The sequence below is a fragment of the Cheilinus undulatus genome, linkage group 8, assembly GCF_018320785.1.
Source record: "Cheilinus undulatus linkage group 8, ASM1832078v1, whole genome shotgun sequence".
Lineage (NCBI taxonomy): Eukaryota > Metazoa > Chordata > Actinopteri > Labriformes > Labridae > Cheilinus > Cheilinus undulatus.
Genome location: NC_054872.1, coordinates 36,211,500 through 36,231,714, shown reverse-complemented (window position 1 = coordinate 36,231,714; position 20,215 = coordinate 36,211,500). Strand labels below are relative to the sequence as shown.

General features: G+C 38.4%; 3 protein-coding genes across 4 annotated transcripts; 2 read left to right on the top strand and 1 right to left on the bottom strand.

The window, feature by feature from the left end:
* The first annotated feature begins 306 nt into the window (after positions 1 to 306).
* On the top strand, positions 307 to 6,283 carry mecr (mitochondrial trans-2-enoyl-CoA reductase). Its single transcript, XM_041794068.1, has 10 exons — positions 307 to 620; positions 2,565 to 2,662; positions 2,804 to 2,935; positions 3,017 to 3,160; positions 4,988 to 5,090; positions 5,333 to 5,435; positions 5,543 to 5,616; positions 5,709 to 5,769; positions 5,847 to 5,919; positions 6,008 to 6,283. Exons 1-10 carry the CDS (start codon positions 430 to 432, stop codon positions 6,169 to 6,171), a joined length of 1,143 nt encoding a protein of 380 aa, XP_041650002.1. The 5' UTR covers positions 307 to 429; the 3' UTR covers positions 6,172 to 6,283.
* A 103-nt stretch (positions 6,284 to 6,386) lies between these two features.
* Positions 6,387 to 11,458, bottom strand: smpdl3b (sphingomyelin phosphodiesterase acid like 3B). Of its 2 annotated transcripts, XM_041794067.1 has the most exons (9): positions 11,263 to 11,458; positions 10,356 to 10,478; positions 10,046 to 10,259; positions 9,716 to 9,813; positions 9,479 to 9,622; positions 9,199 to 9,368; positions 8,759 to 8,939; positions 7,812 to 7,945; positions 6,387 to 7,661 (listed from the first exon to the last, which is right to left on the bottom strand). In XM_041794067.1, exons 2-9 carry the CDS (start codon positions 10,441 to 10,443, stop codon positions 7,299 to 7,301), a joined length of 1,392 nt encoding a protein of 463 aa, XP_041650001.1. In that variant the 5' UTR covers positions 10,444 to 10,478; positions 11,263 to 11,458; the 3' UTR covers positions 6,387 to 7,298. The 2 variants fall into 2 exon arrangements, with proteins under 2 accessions (XP_041650001.1, XP_041650000.1); XM_041794066.1 differs by having other exon boundaries at positions 10,046 to 10,478.
* A 112-nt stretch (positions 11,459 to 11,570) lies between these two features.
* rpa2 (replication protein A2) lies at positions 11,571 to 18,749 on the top strand. The gene is made up of 9 exons (XM_041794069.1): positions 11,571 to 11,717; positions 11,922 to 12,016; positions 12,261 to 12,362; positions 13,493 to 13,606; positions 14,155 to 14,229; positions 14,565 to 14,681; positions 15,089 to 15,214; positions 17,013 to 17,107; positions 18,261 to 18,749. Exons 1-9 carry the CDS (start codon positions 11,705 to 11,707, stop codon positions 18,346 to 18,348), a joined length of 825 nt encoding a protein of 274 aa, XP_041650003.1. The 5' UTR covers positions 11,571 to 11,704; the 3' UTR covers positions 18,349 to 18,749.
* Positions 18,750 to 20,215: the final 1,466 nt, after the last annotated feature.

Here is a 20,215-nt window from a genome sequence, read left to right as displayed (position 1 = left end):
TTTATTGTTGAGCCAACATCCGAATGGAAACCAAACAGTGAAGATTTTGATCGAAAAATTCTGCTGTAAGAGATCATTTTGTAGAATAAAGAGTAGATACCATGTCAGACCATAATAGAAAAAGAGTACACTTAACAATGTGCGACTAGTAAGCAACAGTGTTTCAAAGTGTTTGACAATAGGCTGCCGCATCACCTAAAATGAAATACCAAAGACAAACGTCAGCCGGCTCGAACCATGCACCATAATAGTAGATACGTCTACAGGGTGCGCTGTTTTCTGTTTATATTTTCAATGACACGACCACATGCGTAAAATCCAATATGGCGGCACAGTAGGGGGAATACTAGCAAGACCCTCTCTCCAAATGTGGAATATAATCATCTAGTTTTATTGTCTGTGCATTTTGAAGTGATCTACCGTGTCGTGATGTGGCTGCCAACAGTGTGTTTGAGAAGCAGAACATTTTGCCGAAGGAGTTTTGCCGTTGCCCTTGTTAAGTGTTTAAGGCACAGGAGTAATGCTAACCCTTTCCTCCACACACAGTCTGCTGGACTAGCAACTCAAACGTGCAAGGCCCTTCTCTACAGAAAACACGGAGACCCTTCACAAGTTGTGCAGTAAGAGTTCCTGTCTAAACTATCAAAATACAGTGTACAGCTAGGAGAAAATATGGGGTTAGCCACAGTTAGCTATCAATGAACCTATTGAAGCGGCAGTTAACGGCTATTCAACGTAGCTTCTAATGTTCATTGGACAAACAACCCAGGGAAACCTCGATCTTTCTAACTGCAAAAACAAAACGTAATGTTGAAAACCCACTCTGTAAACGCATTTAGCACACCTGTGATTTATCCAAATAAATTGCAAGGGAAGGTTCTTGTTCACCTTAGAGTACCAGGCAGCAAGGAGCGTCGTGCTGCCTCTTGAGGCCGGAGGACGGAAACCACTAACTGAAACTTCACCGTTGATAAAATCGACAGTTGTAATGTGTTTGTTTCACCTTAACCGCCACATGGGGAAGTAACGAATGCGTTTCGCTTTCATGAAAACAAAGCTGGCATGTATGCTATATCATGCTGTTTCTTAACAAAGCTGTTACAGTTCGAGGAAAAAGATAATACTGGTATTTGCTGAAAGAAAAAAAAAGAACTTAGCGCTCTGCCCAACAATGCAACACAACAGTATTACCCAAGGTTCGTCAGCAGGCTTTTAACGTGCAGAGTAAAGTTGTTACGTTTTTAGACTAGAGGTTTTAAATTGTACGAACAAAGAGGCGGAGATGTTTAACTACCCAGATGCCAAGATTTTGTTTTCAACAGCCTTTTCATTCAACACATAGTCATGAAACCCATTGTTACTTTTGTTTCGACAAGTAAAACTTTTGTTAGAATGGGATGCATTAAAAACATGCCTCAGTCACCGGTATTTTCAGAAACTTGTTCTTAAAAAGTTCTAAAAGAAATCGACGTGGAATTTATGACACGTTCTCAAACTACTGATCGCCCCGTGTTCATTAGTGGAAGATGCCAGGTCCACTAATCACCCAATTAGCATAGAGAAACACTCTGTTTATCCCCATGTAAGGTAACCTACTAACAGGAGTGAGATGGAAGCAAAGTATCAGTATAAAACAATAGCAATACTTTCATAGTTCTAAAATGGATGTAGTCCTACTCCAAATGACACAAAAAAGGAAAGGTTGATTATATTTTAGCACCAGTAGTGGATATTAAATTTATATTAAATACATTTAAAAAACATATTTAATAAATAAAATCACTTTCAGGTGGTGCTTTCATTAGAAATGATATGAATCATGCTATGATAAAAAAGGAAGGATTCAGGATAAGTTAATGAGTATAATTTGTTTAATTCAAAAACTGAATGCATTGAAATTATGAAACATCATCATTTAAACACATTTAAATACCTCTGAGTGAAGAAGTTTCATTTTTTCAAATAAGTGTCTAAAGATAAAAAAAAATCCTTAACGTGCTAAATTTACATTAAAAATGTAAAAACTTGCTGCTAAGATCAGACACTGCATGGTTGAATTAATACTTGACTATATAAAGGTCATGTATTTGTGCACATTATTTACTCATATAAAAGTGTTAATTTAATTAGAATCCAGTAAAATATAAATAAATCAAGCTTATTTGTGACCTGATGAATGCACAATTAAACATATTTTTTCCTCTCATATAAGCACCCAAATGTTCGTAAGAGTCCTCTGGAGTGTTCTTAGATTTTGTTCTCATCCAAGAACAAGTCACAGAAAAGAAAACTTTGGTTAATACCAGAATCTTAAAAACTGTATGAGAGGGTTTCAAGAACAAATTTCTTCTCAAGAATGGTTGGTTAATGAGTGCCAGTGTTACATTTTCTTGGCTCAGCTGACTCTAGCAAACGATGATTACCCATTTTAAAAAAAGGTCAAGTGAGCTCATGGATATTGTCTTGACGTAGAAGATGCTATCATTTAACTAAAGACAAAATTTCATACAGGCTTTTGTACAAATTATGATTAATACAAATAATAAGTGTTTTTGGGTTGCTAGGTTGGAAGAGGTAGATCTGCCCCCTTTAGGTGCAAAGGATGTGCTGGTTAAAATTCTGGCTGCCCCTATCAACCCCTCTGACATCAACATGATTCAAGGTATGTTGTTCAATACCAAACCAGATACTGTGTTATTGAGAAACAGCACAAAGATGATAGCTTAATTACTCAATAACATTTTCTTAATATTTGCTTGAAAACATTGGCAAATCTGTTCATCATCTGATGGTGTTTTTGTAGGAACCTATGCAATCCTCCCAGAACTTCCAGCTGTTGGGGGCAATGAGGGAGTGGCACAGGTTTTAGAGGTGGGCAGCCATATAAAGTCACTAAAAACTGGAGACTGGGTCATCCCAAAGGATGCTGGTCTAGGTATGTTATAACTTTAAATACAGTATTTGTTAATGTTTCCCAAAATTAGATCATAAAAGTGTTGTGCCTTTGTGTGAACAGGAACATGGAGGACAGAGGCAGTGTTAGCTGAGGACGATGTTATCTCACTGCCCAATAACATTCCCTTGTTGAGCGCTGCCACACTGGGGGTGAACCCCTGCACTGCCTTCAGGATGCTGTCTGACTTTGAAGATCTAAAGCCAGGTAGTCATTCACACGTACAGGGTCAAGACAAATTTTAATTTATAGAATCCCAAATAGGTGTGCTAAACATCATATCACAAACGTCATATTTTTTCTTCCACAATGAATGTATATTTTTCAGAAAATGTTATCAAAAATGTAACAACTACTACTTGATCATAAATATAGTAATAAATAATATTGATATTAGTAGATTGAAAAAAAAAACAGGTAATTTACAGAGGAATTCCTTGTTTGGTTCACTTAAATATAAAGAAAACATCTTAGCCTTAGTCCAAATATACCCATTGCCTCTTGTGTGTTAATGTCAGGTTCTTGTTGGAATGGAGGGGTAGAGTGAATAGAGAGGGTTTATTGCCTTTTAAATGGACATATTCCAGAGGCACACTACATACCTTTCTCAAATTATTTCCTAATCACTCCCACTTACATCAAGTGTTTGGGAAACACTCCCAAAATGTCTTTGGCAAGATGGCTGCTCAAGTGACGAAATACAGTGCCTTTAAAAAAATTCACCCCCATCAATTTTTTTTTTACCATTTTTATGGTTTTTATAAATCAATCACAGAAAATAAAATTTGGCATTTTGGACAAAAACACAAGATAACCTCTTTAATGCCCAAGTGAAAACTGATTTCTACAAAGTAATATCAATAAATAAAGAATATGTAATGTGAAATAAGTGACTGCAGTATTTAGTAGATGCACCTTTATCTCCAATCACAACACTGAGTCTGTGGCATAGGTCTCAATCAGGCTTTCACATCTGGGCCCATTCCTCTTTGCAAACCTGCTTAAGCTCTGTCAGGTTGCACAGGGATTGGGCGTGAACAGCCCTTTTTAAGTCCAGCCACAAATTATCTATTGGGCTGAGGTCTGGGTTTGCCTCAACCACTCTAAAACATTCACCTTATTGTCTTTAAACCACATCTGTGTAGTTTTCACTGTATGCTTTGGGTCTTGCTGGAAGATAAATGTTATCCCAAGCTGTAGTTCTCTTGCAGACTGAATAAGATTGTCATCCAGGGTTTCTCTATATTTTTCTACACTCATTTTACCCTCTGCCTTGACAAGCCTTCAAGGGCTTGCTTACAGAGAAGCATTCCCACAGCATGATGCTGCCACCACTATGCTTCATGGTGAGGATGTGCAGTTTTTGGTGTCCACCAAACATAGCATCTCGTCTGATGGACAAAAGGCCCCATTTTGGTCTCATCAGACCAAAGAACTTTCTTCCACTTGACCGTGGACTCTCCCACATATCTTCTGGTGAACTCTAGTTTCAATAAGTTTGATAGGTTTTCTTCCAACATTGGCTTTCTTTTTGCCACTCTCCCATAAGTCTTTGGCAGGTGAAGAACACAGGCAACAATTGTTGTACGCAGGGTCCCTCAGTTTGTGAGGATGCCTGATCTGGGGAAATTTACACATGTGCCATTTTACTTTCATTTCTTGATGATGGATTTAATTGAACTCTGGGGGATGTACAGTGCCCTGACAATTTTTGTATCCACATCCTGACTTATACCTTTCAATAACATTTTCTCTGTGTTTCTTAGAATGTTCTTTTGTCTACAGTTTTCATATTTTAAGCTTTCAAATCCCTAAAGCCATTCAGCCATTCATTTAGATGGTGTTGTTTTCACCCAGAAATGGGCGAGGTGGGCGTCATTCAGCAAAGTACCTGGATTAGTCACATCAGTGCTAATCAATTGAAAATATAAATGGTGATCCGGTTTTAATGAGTCTTAAAAACATGATATATTTTGCCGTAGTGTTTTTGATCATTAAACAAAAGGAGTTTTTCCCTTCTTCTTGTCTTTGCAGGTGACACTGTTATCCAGAATGCAGCCAACAGTGGGGTTGGACAGGCTGTTATACAGATCGCTGCTGCAAGGGGAATAAACACTATCAATGTTATCAGGGACAGGTGAACTCAGTCATATTAGATAAACTATTTAATGACACTTTTTGTTATAAATAGTTTAATCCTTGCTTTCATCAAAGTTCTCTTTCTTACTTATTATGTCAGATGTTTTCATTGGCTCAGGTTTTCAGTGTGTCCATAATAATTACTTTACTGTGTGATAGTGACTTTCTTTTCCCTGTAACTTTTTTATGTGTTCAAATTTATGGCTGTTATGAACTTCATTGTGTCCCTCCTTCTCAAAGGCCAGAGTTCACACAACTCAGCGATAGGCTGAAGGCCATCGGAGCGACTCATGTGATCAAAGAAGAGGCACTGAGGCGACCTGAGATTAAGGAGCTGTTCAAGGTCTGTGGGTCTGAAGACAAGTTTAGAGATATGATTATGTGGCTCTGGCTATTTGTTAATAAACACAGTCCCAGTGTGATTATGTTTTTGTTTTTACTTTGAAATAGACATGCCCAAAGCCTAAACTGGCACTGAATGGGGTTGGAGGCAAAAGCGCTACAGAACTGCTACGGCATCTACAGTGAGGAGGCTGAATCATTCCTGTTCTCAAGCTCTCAATACTGACATTGAAGATCAATCTAATGATAACATATTTTTTCCTTTACATTTTAGATTAGGGGGATCTATGGTGACGTATGGCGGGATGGCCAAACAGCCAGTAACTGTCCCTGTGGTAAGACAGCATAATTTGTATTAAAAAATGCAAAATTTCATCCCCTTTTCTAAGTATTCTGAATTTGTTTTCTCCAGAGTGCCCTTATTTTCAAGGATGTGAAAGTTTGTGGATTTTGGGTCACACAGTGGAAACGAGATCACTCAAAAGGTGAGCCTTCATAAGGTTTTACCTGTGACAGCTAAAAAAAAGCCACCAGTCTTATAAAATTGATGTAATACAGGTTTTTCATTCTCAGATGGAAGCGCATTTAGAGCCATGCTGGATGAGCTCTGCAGCCTCATAAGGCAGGGAAAGCTGACAGCGCCTGCCTGCACAGAGCTGGGCCTGCAGGACTACAGCAAAGCCCTGAGCACAGCCGTGCAGCCTTTCACGTCTGCGAAACAGGTCCTGATCATGTGAGATCACCCATTAGCTGAACAATACCATCATGAACAAAATGTACCAGCTGAGTAACAACCCCAGGAATGACACTTTATCAAATTCACTGCTCAATAAATGTGTCCTGACAGCAGGTTCAAAGTCCAGCAAGCATCATTTTGTTTATTGACATTTACAGTAATTTGAAACTCATTGAATTGTTATATAATGTTACAGAATAACTGCACGCATTTACGAATCCAGATAATTCAATTTTATCTGATAAACTTAGTAACAGGTTGCATTTATTCAAAGTTATATGGACATGAGCAGGTGTTATAACAATTTAACAACAGATTTACTGTTGTGAGTGTGCTAATAAATCAATAAACAACTTTTTAAGTAAGCTCATTTTTCTTTAAATAGATACAGTAAAGATGGAGGGTCAGGATGGGTCCAGGGTCTGGATTTGATCCAGATCATTACAGTTTTATGGTCTATATCGTGACCTCTTGAGCTATAGTGCAGTTTAAGTTTATCAAGTGTAATGCAAAAATTCAAAACTTGGCAAGTGTTTGTGTCTAGTTCCTTTAAGTAAATTTAATTACACCCACTAAAAGCCACATTATGTGACAAATACAAAAAAGCATCTTAATTAAGGATATGACAAGCAAAACAATCAGGCCCAAATTGCTTATTAGTGAAAATAGCTGCCAGTGCTGCAAGCAAAATTTGGTCTCAAGATTAGATTTAATGTATTGTTTCAGGAAACTAGTAAATTTTACAGCCAGTTTTACACTGTACAAGCAATCAAGAGCTATTATTTTGCTTCTAATATCCTAAAGCAAGGGTTTTATTAGTATTTGTCTGGTGAATGTGGCATATTGTCTTTGTAATTAGATATTTATCTAGGAAAAGAAAAATACATTTGCTAATTTTTGAGGTTTTTTGAGCATGGAGATGAAATACTCTATCATAACCGGTAAACCAAAGTGAGAAGGAAACATTAAAATTGTTGGAGCCAGAGCTCTTGCTAAGGCACGTCTAGTCAATGACTTACATAAATTATGAATGTCATATAATTTAAAGATCACTATAAAAAGTTATATTGCATGTGAGTTCAAGTCTCCTCACAAATAGCTGTTAATAAACTTTGAAATGGATGATCATCACCGATTAACTAACAGCAGACTTACAGCCACAGAAAGGACTGGCAATAAACCCCCATAAATAGCAGCTGTTCCTTCTTTTTCCACACAGTGTTCATACCTGTCAAAGTCTACCTCTCTGGCTGCACACACGTGGTCAACACGGCAGTTGCTGTCACACTCTGTCAGATCATAGCTGACAGAGTTAAAGTCATAATATTTCTGTAGGTAGCAGCGATCGTTAGCAATACGCTCCAGAGCCTGGTGCATGGAGGACGGGGAGGCATCAGGTACTCTGAAGCTCTCTGTGAGGCGATACTCCTTCTCCCAGCGTCCTTGGGCTGCATTAGCGTGCGTCAGGTTCAGATAATAGGTCACCACATCCTGAGTGTGTACAAATATTGTTCCAAAACAGAAACCAAAACAATAATGGGGTCAGCACTTCTCACTAGCTTGGAAATCCTCCATAGCCAGAGTCATGTAACGCTTTTTAAAGATTTTGAATTGAAGATACACAGACTGGATTTGACTTACTTTAACCAGGAGTGTTTGGGTGTCATATTCAAATACACGAATCCCAGGATTGTTTGCTCCATCCACTACTCCTGGAAGTGTTGTTTTCCATGGTGTGACACCAGGACTGAGAAACATTGTGCTGATAGGCAAGTCTGCAGAGACAAAAGAGGCATTCCCTCTAAAAATGCAGTCTGTACTTCTAATTTTGAGAATCATTGTGCATCAAATGCACTGATTCAATCATTGCACAGTCAAAATTGAAACACTGGTGATGCAAAAAAACTTCATATCGGTCTCAGAGGTCCCCAAAACATACCTGTGAAGTTTGTTGCTGAAAAAACACTCTAGTATAAGATTTTTGCATGTCTAAAAACCCCTCTGTCTCGGCCCAGCTCGGAACGAGCTGTTTCTGCGTCTTTAAATATTAATGAGCTGTCTGACTCTGTCCCTGACCACAACCCTCTCAGGACATGGATGAAAACAGAAAACAGAATTGTGTACGATGGAGCTACTGTTTTAATGCAAAACAAATTTCAGATCCTGCATCTGACAATAAAGTATTATCAAATCAAATCAAATGTTACAATGTTACAGACTCTTTTATCCAAAGTTAAGGACCTGACTAGGATTTGAACCAGATCAAAGTCAGCAGGGTAACCCACTAAGCTATTCAGCATTACAGCTGGCAGCTGAGAGGAAGATGGGGGGGGTTGTTCTTCCAAGTGGGGAGGGCCAACCAAACCTGGGGGCGGTGTTAACTCCACATGTGAGGTCACTAGGTGTAAAATTTGAGAACGGCTTGTTTCAGCACACATTTTCTGAAAGGTGGAGAAGGAGAGGGTGGAAGGGAATGGATTTTTCTGGTACCTGAAGGGATTGTGGACAGGCCAGGGGCACATATTTTTGTAAGAAAAGGTGATTTTTGCATAATATTTCCCCTTTCAAATTGGAATGTCTGAGCTTACTTTCTGAGTTGTAGAACATCCTGAAGCTATCAGTGTGATGATGCCCAAAGAACTGTCCAAGTATGGCTGGATGATGTTTCTGGATTAAATCCACATATTGCTTGTTGAATTTAGGCATGAACCAAGGCTTACTTCTCTTCTTCTCAAAGAAACCAGGAGGAACATGGCCAATGATGTACACCTGTGTGGAGAAAAAGATGTACATTATTAAACAATTAGTTTTTTTTTTAGCAAGGATGAATACAGATTAAGGGAGTGTTTGGTTGTGGCACAAAAATCTTTCCCATTACATTATTACTCATAGAGAGGATGTAAGAAGAAAGTTTTCTTCCTCTTTACCCGGGTAACCAGGCTTAAAAAAGAGGAATAGGGTATTTATAATGGACTGAATTTCTTGCTGCTCATGGATCAGTTATTTGTAGATGGACAAAATACTTTGCCTTTTCTTTGTTGATAGCAGCCTCTGTAAGAACCTGATCCACCCAGCTAAACTGGTCAGCTGGGTCTTCCAAGTTCCCAGTTACATTGTTCTGGTCATAATAGAGATTGGTGTTGAGGACTATCATCCTGAAACCTGCCCGATTCAGAAGCTTTTCTGTATAATATCCACCTTTGGGAAGAAAAAAGATCAAGTGAATACATTTAACAAGTTGTGTAGTGCGTTTAATTGATTAAAATCAAAAAGACAAATCTTAAGTTATCAAATAAGTATAGGACAACCTTTTTTAAATGTTCCTTGGGAGTCTGGATCCAGCCAATCCTTCCACATTTCTGCTATTTGGTCATACATGTAGTTTGGGCTGGCAGGGAGCTGGTTCTTAGGGTGGTAATCATGGTTACCCAGGGCTGAGTATATTTTAGTGTCTAGGAAAGGTAGTTATTTAAAGGTATTACAACACAACACTATACATTTGATTTAGATGTATTTCCCTAACTGCCTTTTGACCTCACACTTACTGGGAAACACTAGGCTTAAGATGTGGGTAAGGTTGCCGATAATGTGGAGCACTGCTTCTTCTCCCAGGTCCTCATTTGGAACATGGGGGGTGTCATCTCTGACAAGCAAAAGATGGACATCAGATAGATGGAACAAGGTAAAAGGCAGAATAGGAATAGAATTAATACTCTGAGAGACAGTACCAAGTAGCTATGAAACAAGTGCATGTTGTCTTGAACAAAAGAAAAAAAATGCAACTGTTGATCAGCATTTTTTCTGAATGTTTACTTGGGACTCACTAAGCCAAAACAAACTCAAAAAAGGTGCATTAAAATGGGTCCCCGGCATACCCAGTCCATACGATGAAGTCCGGGTCAGGCAGAATATCCTTCATAGCATATACGGACGAGTTGATGAGGTGCCACGGCGAGTCACAAGCGTAATCTCCGAACGCTCCTGCACTGGCTGCAGGTCGATTTCCACTTGATGCGCACACAAGTTCAGGATCATCTGTCAGCTTGTATGTAGGGTCCCAGTGCTGATCTGTGATGTGCCAGAAGCTCCCTGGATAAAGGCGATGCGTAATTACGCACACGAAGTTCCATCTGCTCTTTAATAAAGTTAAACTAAAAATACTATAGACGCATTTTGCGCACTTACCTGACAGCGCAAGGACCTCTTTAAACAACAGACAAGACAGAAGCAGCCTTACAGTGGACATGTCAAAGTCTTGGAAGAGAGCAAACATCCAACAAAAATCACGTCCAGGTCGGAGAGGTAAGTCTATAAAGGGGAAAGCAAGATAAGATACAGCCATTCATGACGCGGCTTTAGCCTGAAGGTGGTGCAGAATTGTTAAGTAGATGCCCAGGGTACACAAGTGCGCATTTTATCTGTATTTGAAAAAGTAACCACTATAAAAACAGATATAAGATTACCATAAAAGGCACTACAAATAAATCAGTCCGGGCACTTCACTGCACACCAAGGACTATTTTTATGTGCGCTCCTCATAGGCTAAAGATAAAACCAGTGGGTGTTATTTTACATTCTCCCTTATCATCATTATTATTATCACTATTATTATTATTATTGTTATTATTATTGATAGATATCTATACATTTTGTATCGTTTTGCCTTTGATACTTGTGTTTCCGCTAAACTGTAACTGTAAAACTGCCATGAATTAAAAAAAAAAAAAGTTTTGAGGTGCAGATGTTGCCTCTAGGTGATGCTCGTACATCTGAAATACGTCCGTTATATCCCTGGGACTTTCCACTGTGGATACTTTTAACAGACTTCTCCTAAGCTGCCAACAGTAGACTTACGACAGCGGGGCAGGTGGTTATAAGACTGGGATTCAAATTCTTTATTTACTGGTTAATTTGAAACGATAACTGTTGTCTTCGTTATAGAGGCATTCCGTTTTGCATTTTGGGGCTGACAAATTTTTTGATTTATAAAGGAATCAAACCGAAAACAATCTTACATTTTCTAATATATCTAACTGCAATAAGCCTACGTACTCACTCAACACCTGATACGGTATCGACTTGTGGTGGGTACCTGCAGTATGCCCGACTGGTCGAGAAGGTAGCAAAGACTTCTTGTTGTATTACCCCGAGTATGGTCTGTCAGGCACGCATTTGACACAGGCTGTTGGTGAATTTAAAAGATACGTAAACTGAATAGTGGCTATATGCGCGCTTAAATGTCTTCATAGCACCAGTTGAAAATTCTAGTTGCTTATATCAGTGAAAACAGCGGTATTACACCATACTCTGAAAGACACAACAGTCTGGCAAGCCTGGAGCAGGGTGTACAAAAAAAGAACATCCGTGTCGGCTACGCGGGACTTCTGCTGTGCGCATGCGCCGTGCACTGAGTTTGGCGCGCGGGACAACACAAGGAAACTGTCTACTAAAACGCAGAGCGGCCGTTATCCCTGTTTCGCAGTGTTAGAATCGTTTCAGATTTTATTTTACCAGTTTATTCACTGCCTGCCATCATGTGGAATCAGGGTGAGTGTATTTTTGACACTGCTGTGTTCAAAATGTGTTTGTTTTGTCTCTTTAGATTGTATGGCAGATGCTAACGTTAGCTGGACTACTTTTGGTGCTTCGCGGTTTGTTTTTGTGTTGTTAGCAGAGGAAAGTTTGTGTCTGAAGTGGGATATCAACAAAAGCTTGCTCATTGTAGCTGTCACTGGCTTTTTGCTCTCTTAGGAGGTTACAGTACAACGAGCACGGTCGGAGGGTACACTCAGTCTCCAGGAGGCTTTGCATCACCCTCTCTGTCCCAGGGAGGAGAAAAGAAAGGGGTTTGTATTACAGTATAACACTTGACAGTATAAGTGCCTTACAGTACACAAAGAAAAGGCAAACGACACTGTCCTGATAATTAAATAATTATTAGCACCTTAGTTAGATTCATCGTCAGATTCAAATAGATTGGCTACATATATGTCATAAGCTCAGCCCTCGTCCCCATATACATATCAGTGCACTCATTTTCATTTAAGTCCTTCAACCATAATAATGAACATGTGTGTGTTTGTTTTGCAGCGAGCTCGTGCCAACCAGATTATCCCTTGCACCGTGTCCCAGCTCATGTCTGCATCCCAGGCCGATGAGGCCTTCAGAGTAGGAGATGTGGAAGTTGCCCAGGTAATCTGAAGCAAAGCAGGAACTGAACTGTAGCAAATGACAGAACTTCAAGCAGTGAATACTAGGGATGTAACCGTATCAAAATTTAGAACTATTCTTTTCCCCCTTTTTTCAGATATATCATCTTGGAAATGGTTCAGCCTTTATCTTTTTTCTTAAAGTTTAATATGGGAACTTCAGGCAGTACACTCTCCTGTCTCGATTTGTGTATATGTGCCGTGAAATTTCTCTGCCATGCTAAGATGTTGATGAGGAGGAGGATTTATTTATTTATTTATTTTTTTTGGGCCTTTTCATGCCTTCATTAGATAGAGGAAGGACGGTGGAAAGACCTGGAAACAGGGTCGAGAGTGGGCAGAGACAAGCGCTAAAGGGCCACAGGCCAGATTCGAACCCGGGCCGCCCGTGTTCATGGGTAGTGCCTTAAACCACTCAACCACCTTCCCTCCTCAAGGAGGATTTAGTAGTGATGAATTACTCTTGTGCACCCCTGTATGATAAAAATGTTACACGTTATTAAAAACACATGAAAAACAGTGAAAGTGCGGTACCACTCTTGTTTTAGAGACAGTTTTATTGTGAATTAAATCACGTTATGACAGCGTTTTTGTATTTCCTGCGTGTTTTTTTAAATTTTTTTGAAGACAAAAACAAAAAATGAAGCAGAATGTTGTCGTGTAAACAAGGCCTGAGTGGTTTACCTATAAAAGCAGGTCTGTCTCCAAACTGGATGTCAAATGTTTAGTTTAAGACAGAAGGAAAAGTCAAAACAACACAAAAACAGTTCTAAATCCAAATAGTGGGATTTTAAAATGCAACAAAAAAGGGTGCAATTAATGTCAATTAACTAAAGAAGTTATGAGATTAGTTTCCATTAAAAATTTTGATCTTTTGACAGCCCTAGTAATTACATTTACATTTAAAAGACAGCCAGCAAATCCCAACATAAAAGACAGATCATGTGGTGAATTGTGTTGTGTCCAAGCTCCAAGGTAAATTTACTGTTCATATTTATAACAATTAAGGGAACATTATCACTTGCTACTTGTCGATACATGGCTATAATAACTTGTTTCCATGTAATTTTGTTGATTTCAATGTTTGATAATGGTTTACGGTCTCTTTCTAAGGTGACTATTGTGGGTATCATCAGGAGCACAGACAAATCCATGACCAACATCCAGTACAAGGTGGATGACATGACAGGGGCTCCCATGGATGTAAAGCAGTGGGTGGACACAGAGGTCAGTAAAGGGCTAACGTACAAAATAAAACAAAAACAGCTTTTCCTTTAACTCAGCCAAACATGAGGGTAGGGGGATGTTTAGCTTTAAAATGCAGGGTTATGATTAGCAAAACCTAGCACCAAGAAGTCTGCATTGTTGGTTTCCTGTTCAGCACATTGGTTATTTTGTGAAGACTGCCCGCAACAAAACAACTGTCACTATTATTGTCAAGCTGAGTTTCGCTTCCCATCTTGAACATAATTATTAACTAGGTGTGTTTTTGGTTCACACACTCCAGAGATTACAAATACATCAATCATCAAATGTTCATCACTTCACATGTTAAATAGGAAATACAAAGACATATATAACAGAAATATTGCAAAGTATACTAGCATTAAGCAAGATGGCCAGATGTAACCTGATGATCACATATCCATGAATCAGATCATAACTGAAGAGTTGAGCGGTTTTAAATCATCCTTTTCCTAGTGTCTATAGCATATCATTTCATGTATAACTGAGCCAAGTTTGGCTATTTGCTAACTGTGCTCTAATTTGAATAGGACCCCAGCGTAGACAGTACTGTCCTGCCTCCAGGTACTTATGTCAAAGTCTCTGGGAATCTGCGTTCCTTTCAGGTGAGTTTTCTGTCCTTAAGTCCTCCAAGTACCCAGAAACCACTGGAATACAATTTGCTGTAGCTCAAAGCTTTGTTTTGTTAACTGTCATGCTTTTTGTTCTCTAAATTAAAACGTGTATTTATTGTTTTATAATAGTTATATTTATTTTAAAAAGCACAAGGTGTACCAAGTTAAATTTCATTGAAGTAACTGTCTGCGCAGTAAAACTTGAAACTGGGTGGAGAAGTCCTACAGTGCAGTTCTCTCCCTGTACTGAACATCCTGTGCAAAATCTATTTTTATGAGACTTTCTGAGACTCTCAGTGACTCTATTTGGTTTTCTGTCTCAACAGAACCACAAATCTGTTGTGGCATTTGCCGTAAGGCCCCTGGAGGACATGAATGAAATCACCTCACATATGCTGGAGGTCGTGCAAGCTCACATGACACTCAACAAATCCCAGAGCATGGTAAGCCAAAATATGACCAAATCTTGACCATAAATTTCAGCTGCATTAGTGTTGTTTCCAAGCACGTCATGGGGTCAGGTAACTATCAGCTCTTATAAATATGACCTATATTTGTGGATCCAGTGTTTATGGAAGTATTGATTTAAAAAAGTAGCTGTATAAATGCAGCATCACTTGAAAAATAAAACACCAAACATCTACCATTGTGAAACAAAAAGCTTTAATCTTCTTTATGGTCATGTAGGGCAACTATTAGCTGAGACTTGTTGCTACCTAGTTTTTAAGTAGTCTTCTTACATTATAATGACACATTTTAGGTAAATGGCTTGTATAACAATTCTAAGAATTGATGTTCTAGGTTGTTCCTGTAACTGTAAAAGTTTAATTTAGTTTTATTTCTCTTTCAGTCTGCTGTAGGAGGAGAAATGAACAGTAAAGTCACATCCATGTCACGGCAAGACACAGGCAGCATGGGAGGAAGCTACGCAGGGGCTATGGAGATGAACAATGGGTTAAGTGCAAACCAGAATCAGGTGGGTCTACAGTAATAAGTGATCATCATATTTAAAAAGCCCAACTATTAGAAAGGTAAACTCTAGAGACACACCAGTCGTAAAAACTGGGAAGATGATGCTTTTCTTTACTTCTATTGGTGTAACCCTCCAAATCTCAACATTTTCTCTCATGTACAACCATGGAAACAAGTAAGTTTGTTCAGTAGTTAACATCCTCTGCCCAATAATGCCTCTCTTTTCTAAGTAAACATAATAAAAAGCTGCATTAAACTGATGTGGCACAACAGATAAACGTCTGCTACTGACGTCTGTTTATGCCCACTTTATTTGCAGATGGTTGATGTTTGTCAGAAGGGTGGATATTGGCCAATACTGGTGTTGAACTGATGCATCTAAGCATCCTTAGTAAACTCAGTGAAATAAGCCAAGCACAAGTACTTACTGTGGACAAGAATATTTACTTTAGAAGCTATTGTAAGCATACAATTATGAAATAAAATATGATGTAATTATTTGTCCCCATGGAGAAACTTGTCTTGGACTCCAGCGCTGCACTCGATGGGCTCCCTGTTGAGTAGAATCAGTAAATGACAAGAGAAACAAACAGCAATCCATATGTAAACAGAGAAGCAGATCCATTATTTTTATTACGGGTGTATTTCATCATGATTTCAGTAAATTCATATTGCTGTTAATTAGTCTGTAGATCCTTTTTTTTTTTTTTTTTTTTTTAAAGCATCAGTCACTTTTCCTGATGTCATGCAAGGCCCTTTAAACCGCAGTTGATTTTGTCCAATAAATTTGGTTGATTGAATAAAAAACCTAAAGCCAGGGGTACACTGTGCAAATTTCATCAATAAGCCAGGAATTTTGAGTTGCACAAGTCACTTGGAAGTCTCTCTGACTTTTACCTCATTTGTGAGGCATTGTACAGAGGGATATAACTGCTGACCACAACCCAAATAAGGCCCAACCAGCTGCTTCCGACTTGTTGGATGGATTGGTTTGATATTTTGGTGGTATGATCACAACACTCCATGGTTTGAGCAAATCCACAAGCAGATCCCTCAACTTTGGGCTTTTTTTTCCTATGTAAACAGTCAGGCAGCATTTTAAATCATCATAACAGCAGGAATGACTTTATAATGCCCCCTATAATAAAGGAAATTAGCAAGCGGGAAATATCCCTTCCCACAGACCTCAAGCTGACACGGATGGAGATGCTGTTTGTGTGTGGGATAGAAAGAGGGATAGCAAGAGAGAGGATATAGCTGGATACAACTTTTTCCAGAGTCAACTCCATAGACTTTTCTCACAGTCCATCCCTACTTCCCTCGTTCAGTGTGAGCGCTCTGGTTGTGCATGTGATCTGACATTCTGCAATGACTGTTAGAGTTGGCTTGAGATTACACAGTCTATGTCTGACTTAATCTTGCAAAGCTGATGTTTTGGTCAGATTCCACGTCTGTCATTTGGCAGATCCATCTTGCAAAGCTCTAATCTGAAACGACTGTGCCTGGTCCGACAACAGGCTGGACCAGTGAGTGTCAGTTGAGGAGATATTTGAAACAGTCCATCTGCCATGTCAGGTTACGAAAAACCATTTACATATGTTGCTCATGAAACATTCATAGCAAATTTATCAGCACGTCATATTGCTTTCTGTCTCGCTTCCTTTTTTCTTTCTAGAACAGAGTTACAGTAAATTAACTTTGTAAGAACGGGAAGATATGCTTACACAAAGACGAAATGCTTGTGTTGATGGTTTTTTAAGCTTGATTTTTTAAAATATTTTAATCACTGTTCATCTCTATAGGTGCTGAGTTTGATAAAGAGCTGTCCAGACGCACAAGGCATCAGCATTCAGGAGCTGAAGCAGAGACTGAGCGGCATCAGTCTGGCTGTCATCAAGTAAGAAGTGTTGTACTTTACAGGATAACTTAACAAAGGATAAAATTAATTTGTGATGCTCTTTTTAGTTTGGTTTGTAAAGTCAGCAAAACCATCCTACCAAACTGACAGCACTGAATTCCTCTTATCAGCCCTTTTAATTCAGCCTTGTGGCGAAGTTAAAGTTTAGCTTCAGTTTCATTTCTCATTTACATGTGACTGTTAGTCATCTTTGTTCACATGAGCTGGGTATATCTCTGGTGTCAGTCAAACATTAACCTGCTTTTGACAGGGAGGCTTGTTATCTTAAAAGGAAACAGTTTCAACAGAAAGAGACTCTAATTCTTTCCAGGAATCACCTCCTCTTCGTTCATTAATTGGAACCTTGCAGGTGTTGTTTTCATGGCTGATGAGAGAAGACAGATTCATGTCAGAGAGACCTTCAGCAGACTCTTTAAGACAACCAGATTGTGTCAAATATTCAGTGCCTCTGTGAAACCTCTCACATAATGATTTATACTTGTTTAAAGTTATTGTTATGTCACTTTATTTCATACATGGGATCCAACTTACCATCTGGACATTTTAACCACCGTCATACTTGAAGGATAAGTTTAGTTTTATCAATCTCAAAACAAAAGTCTGATCTATACATGTACAAATATTTTCTTACTTTAGTTTTTCCCTGAACTCTTTTGGCTTATACAAGATCCCCTTATTAAATGCTTTTCAATGAAGTCATGAGGACAAAATATACCTTCCTTGAAAAATTCCCAGGTTTATCTGCAGCTTATGAAAATTTAGTAGATGGCAAAACAAAGATGATGTTACCAATAGTTTACTTTCTTCTATACTGAACCTCCTCTTAGTTCACCCTCACACAAATTCTAAGCCATAGTGCTATAAGGGAAATAGGAACAAGCGCCGTGTCTCAGTCTGAAAACTTAAAATGTCAAATGTAATAGGGTTTAAATATGTCAGTAAGGCCAAAATAGGCAAATCAGACAAAAGTTTACAGTTTATTCTTTCTAGGTAAACTTCATTTATAGGAAATGTGTCAAACAGGTCTTTCTTTAGTAGTAAATAGCAGACATCGGGAATTAAATTCTAAAAAATAGATTTTACCCTTGTATTAAGTGCTAAAAATATGTTTGCCCTCTGATCTGTCTTACAGACAAGCAGTTGAATTCCTCAGCAATGAAGGGCACATCTTTTCCACCATCGATGAGGACCACTACAAATCAACAGACAATGATGACTAATCATCCTCTTGGCACCCGTAGAGCTACTTCTTAGTATTGAACGGTGTATTTTATACCACACAAAGCTATGTACAAAGCTACAAAACCCCTCTGACTACAAAACTATGGCATGCAATCCTGCCAGTTGTCTCTGTTAAGTTTCTGTGGTTGATGTTAATTGAATAGCACATGGTTAAGGTTTGGTGAGGCCATTTTGCTTCACACATCCTGCATTCCTGGAGCTGCATCTGCTAATTTGCAGCTCTCAAAAGTGTTGCTGTTGAAGAAACCATTGCAGCAGTTCTTTGTCAGCCCCTTCTCCTGTGTAAAGCATTTTGTAATTATAAAGATTTGGTACAAAAGCACTCAGTTTATTATTCTTTGTAATGAACTCCTGACAGAATAAAAGATTACAAAAAACACTGTTGTTTCATTACTCTTAAGTTTTCACTTTTGATTCATGTTCCCATATTTTTAGGGTACTTCAACTGAAATCCCCATTTATTAACTTTAATTTTATAAGGTGTTATTCCTCCTATCAGCTTTTGATCCCATCATAAATGAGCATTAATAGTCAGTACTTTCACGATCAGCCATGAAACCACAAATTGAAATTTGTATCTTTAATCTTAAAGTCAGACTGTACGTTCACTGGGTGTTAAGGTTTTTATGCAGAAAATGAACAGGATAAAAGTAATGCAAGAAATTGAAATCGATCATTTATTTATTCAAATGGATTAAAAAGGTTGAGACATGATGTTACACAAATGAATGTATCAGTTATCTATAGAGCTCAGTCTTTAATATTCGTTCATCTCTAAAACCCTCATTTATCTTTGGCAGAAGCATGCCAGTCCATACATGTTGGAGCAGTTCATCATTTAGCCTTTCATGGACAAAACTAAGAAACAGGATTTGATAGGTGTAGCACACTGGTGTGCTTTCAGTTCATTAGTTTGCTTTGATGCCTGGGGAACTTCTGCTACCACTATGATGACAATCTGTGACTATGCAAGAAGCTGCAGGCAGACCATTTTGTGTGCTTGTGGTTAAAAGTGTTGCTTCTTTGAACAAAAAAAAAAACCTGTTAGTATGTATGAGTTTGAAATGTATATTAGGTGTCACTACAACCACATATGTAGTCTATAATCGGTTTGATACTCCTATAAGTGCCTTGTGTTTTTTTTTTTGTTTTTTTTTTTTGTTTTTTTTTAAACAAATGAATCCAACTATGGTAGCTTTTAAAGCTGCTTGGTGAACACTAAAGAAGCTACAGCACCCCTTCAAAACTATTGCAATGCTAAATTCACTATACAAGTTTGATTAAAAATCCATTTTACCACATATTTTACAAATAAAAGCCATAAATAATACAAGGGACATATCTGTTCCACCAGCTGTGCTTTGGTGATGTGTTAAAAAGAAAGAAACATAGTTAAACAATGAGGCCTACGCTGACCACATGAGAAGAATGGATGTTCTTTGGTCTTTGATACACAGGAATATGAATTGTGTGGGCAAACATTTGATATTGCTCAGGTTTTTACACTGAATAATAAAGCCTAACCCCATTCACCTGCCTTCATCTTGCCCCGTTTTACCAGGTGACCAGTCTAAAAAGTATTCACCCCCTTGGATGTTTTACCCTTTTATTGATTTTATAAGTCAATAATGTCAAAGTGAAAACAATTTCTACAAAGTAATGTCAATTATATTAAAATATGTAAGGTAAATAAGTGATTGCATAAATAATCACCCCTTTTAAAGTAAAGAAAGTTCTTGGTCCGGTGAGAACAAAATGGCGCCTTTTGGCCATCAGACAAGACTTTATGTTTGGTGGACACCAAATACTACATCACCACAAACACACCATCATCACTGCATGCAT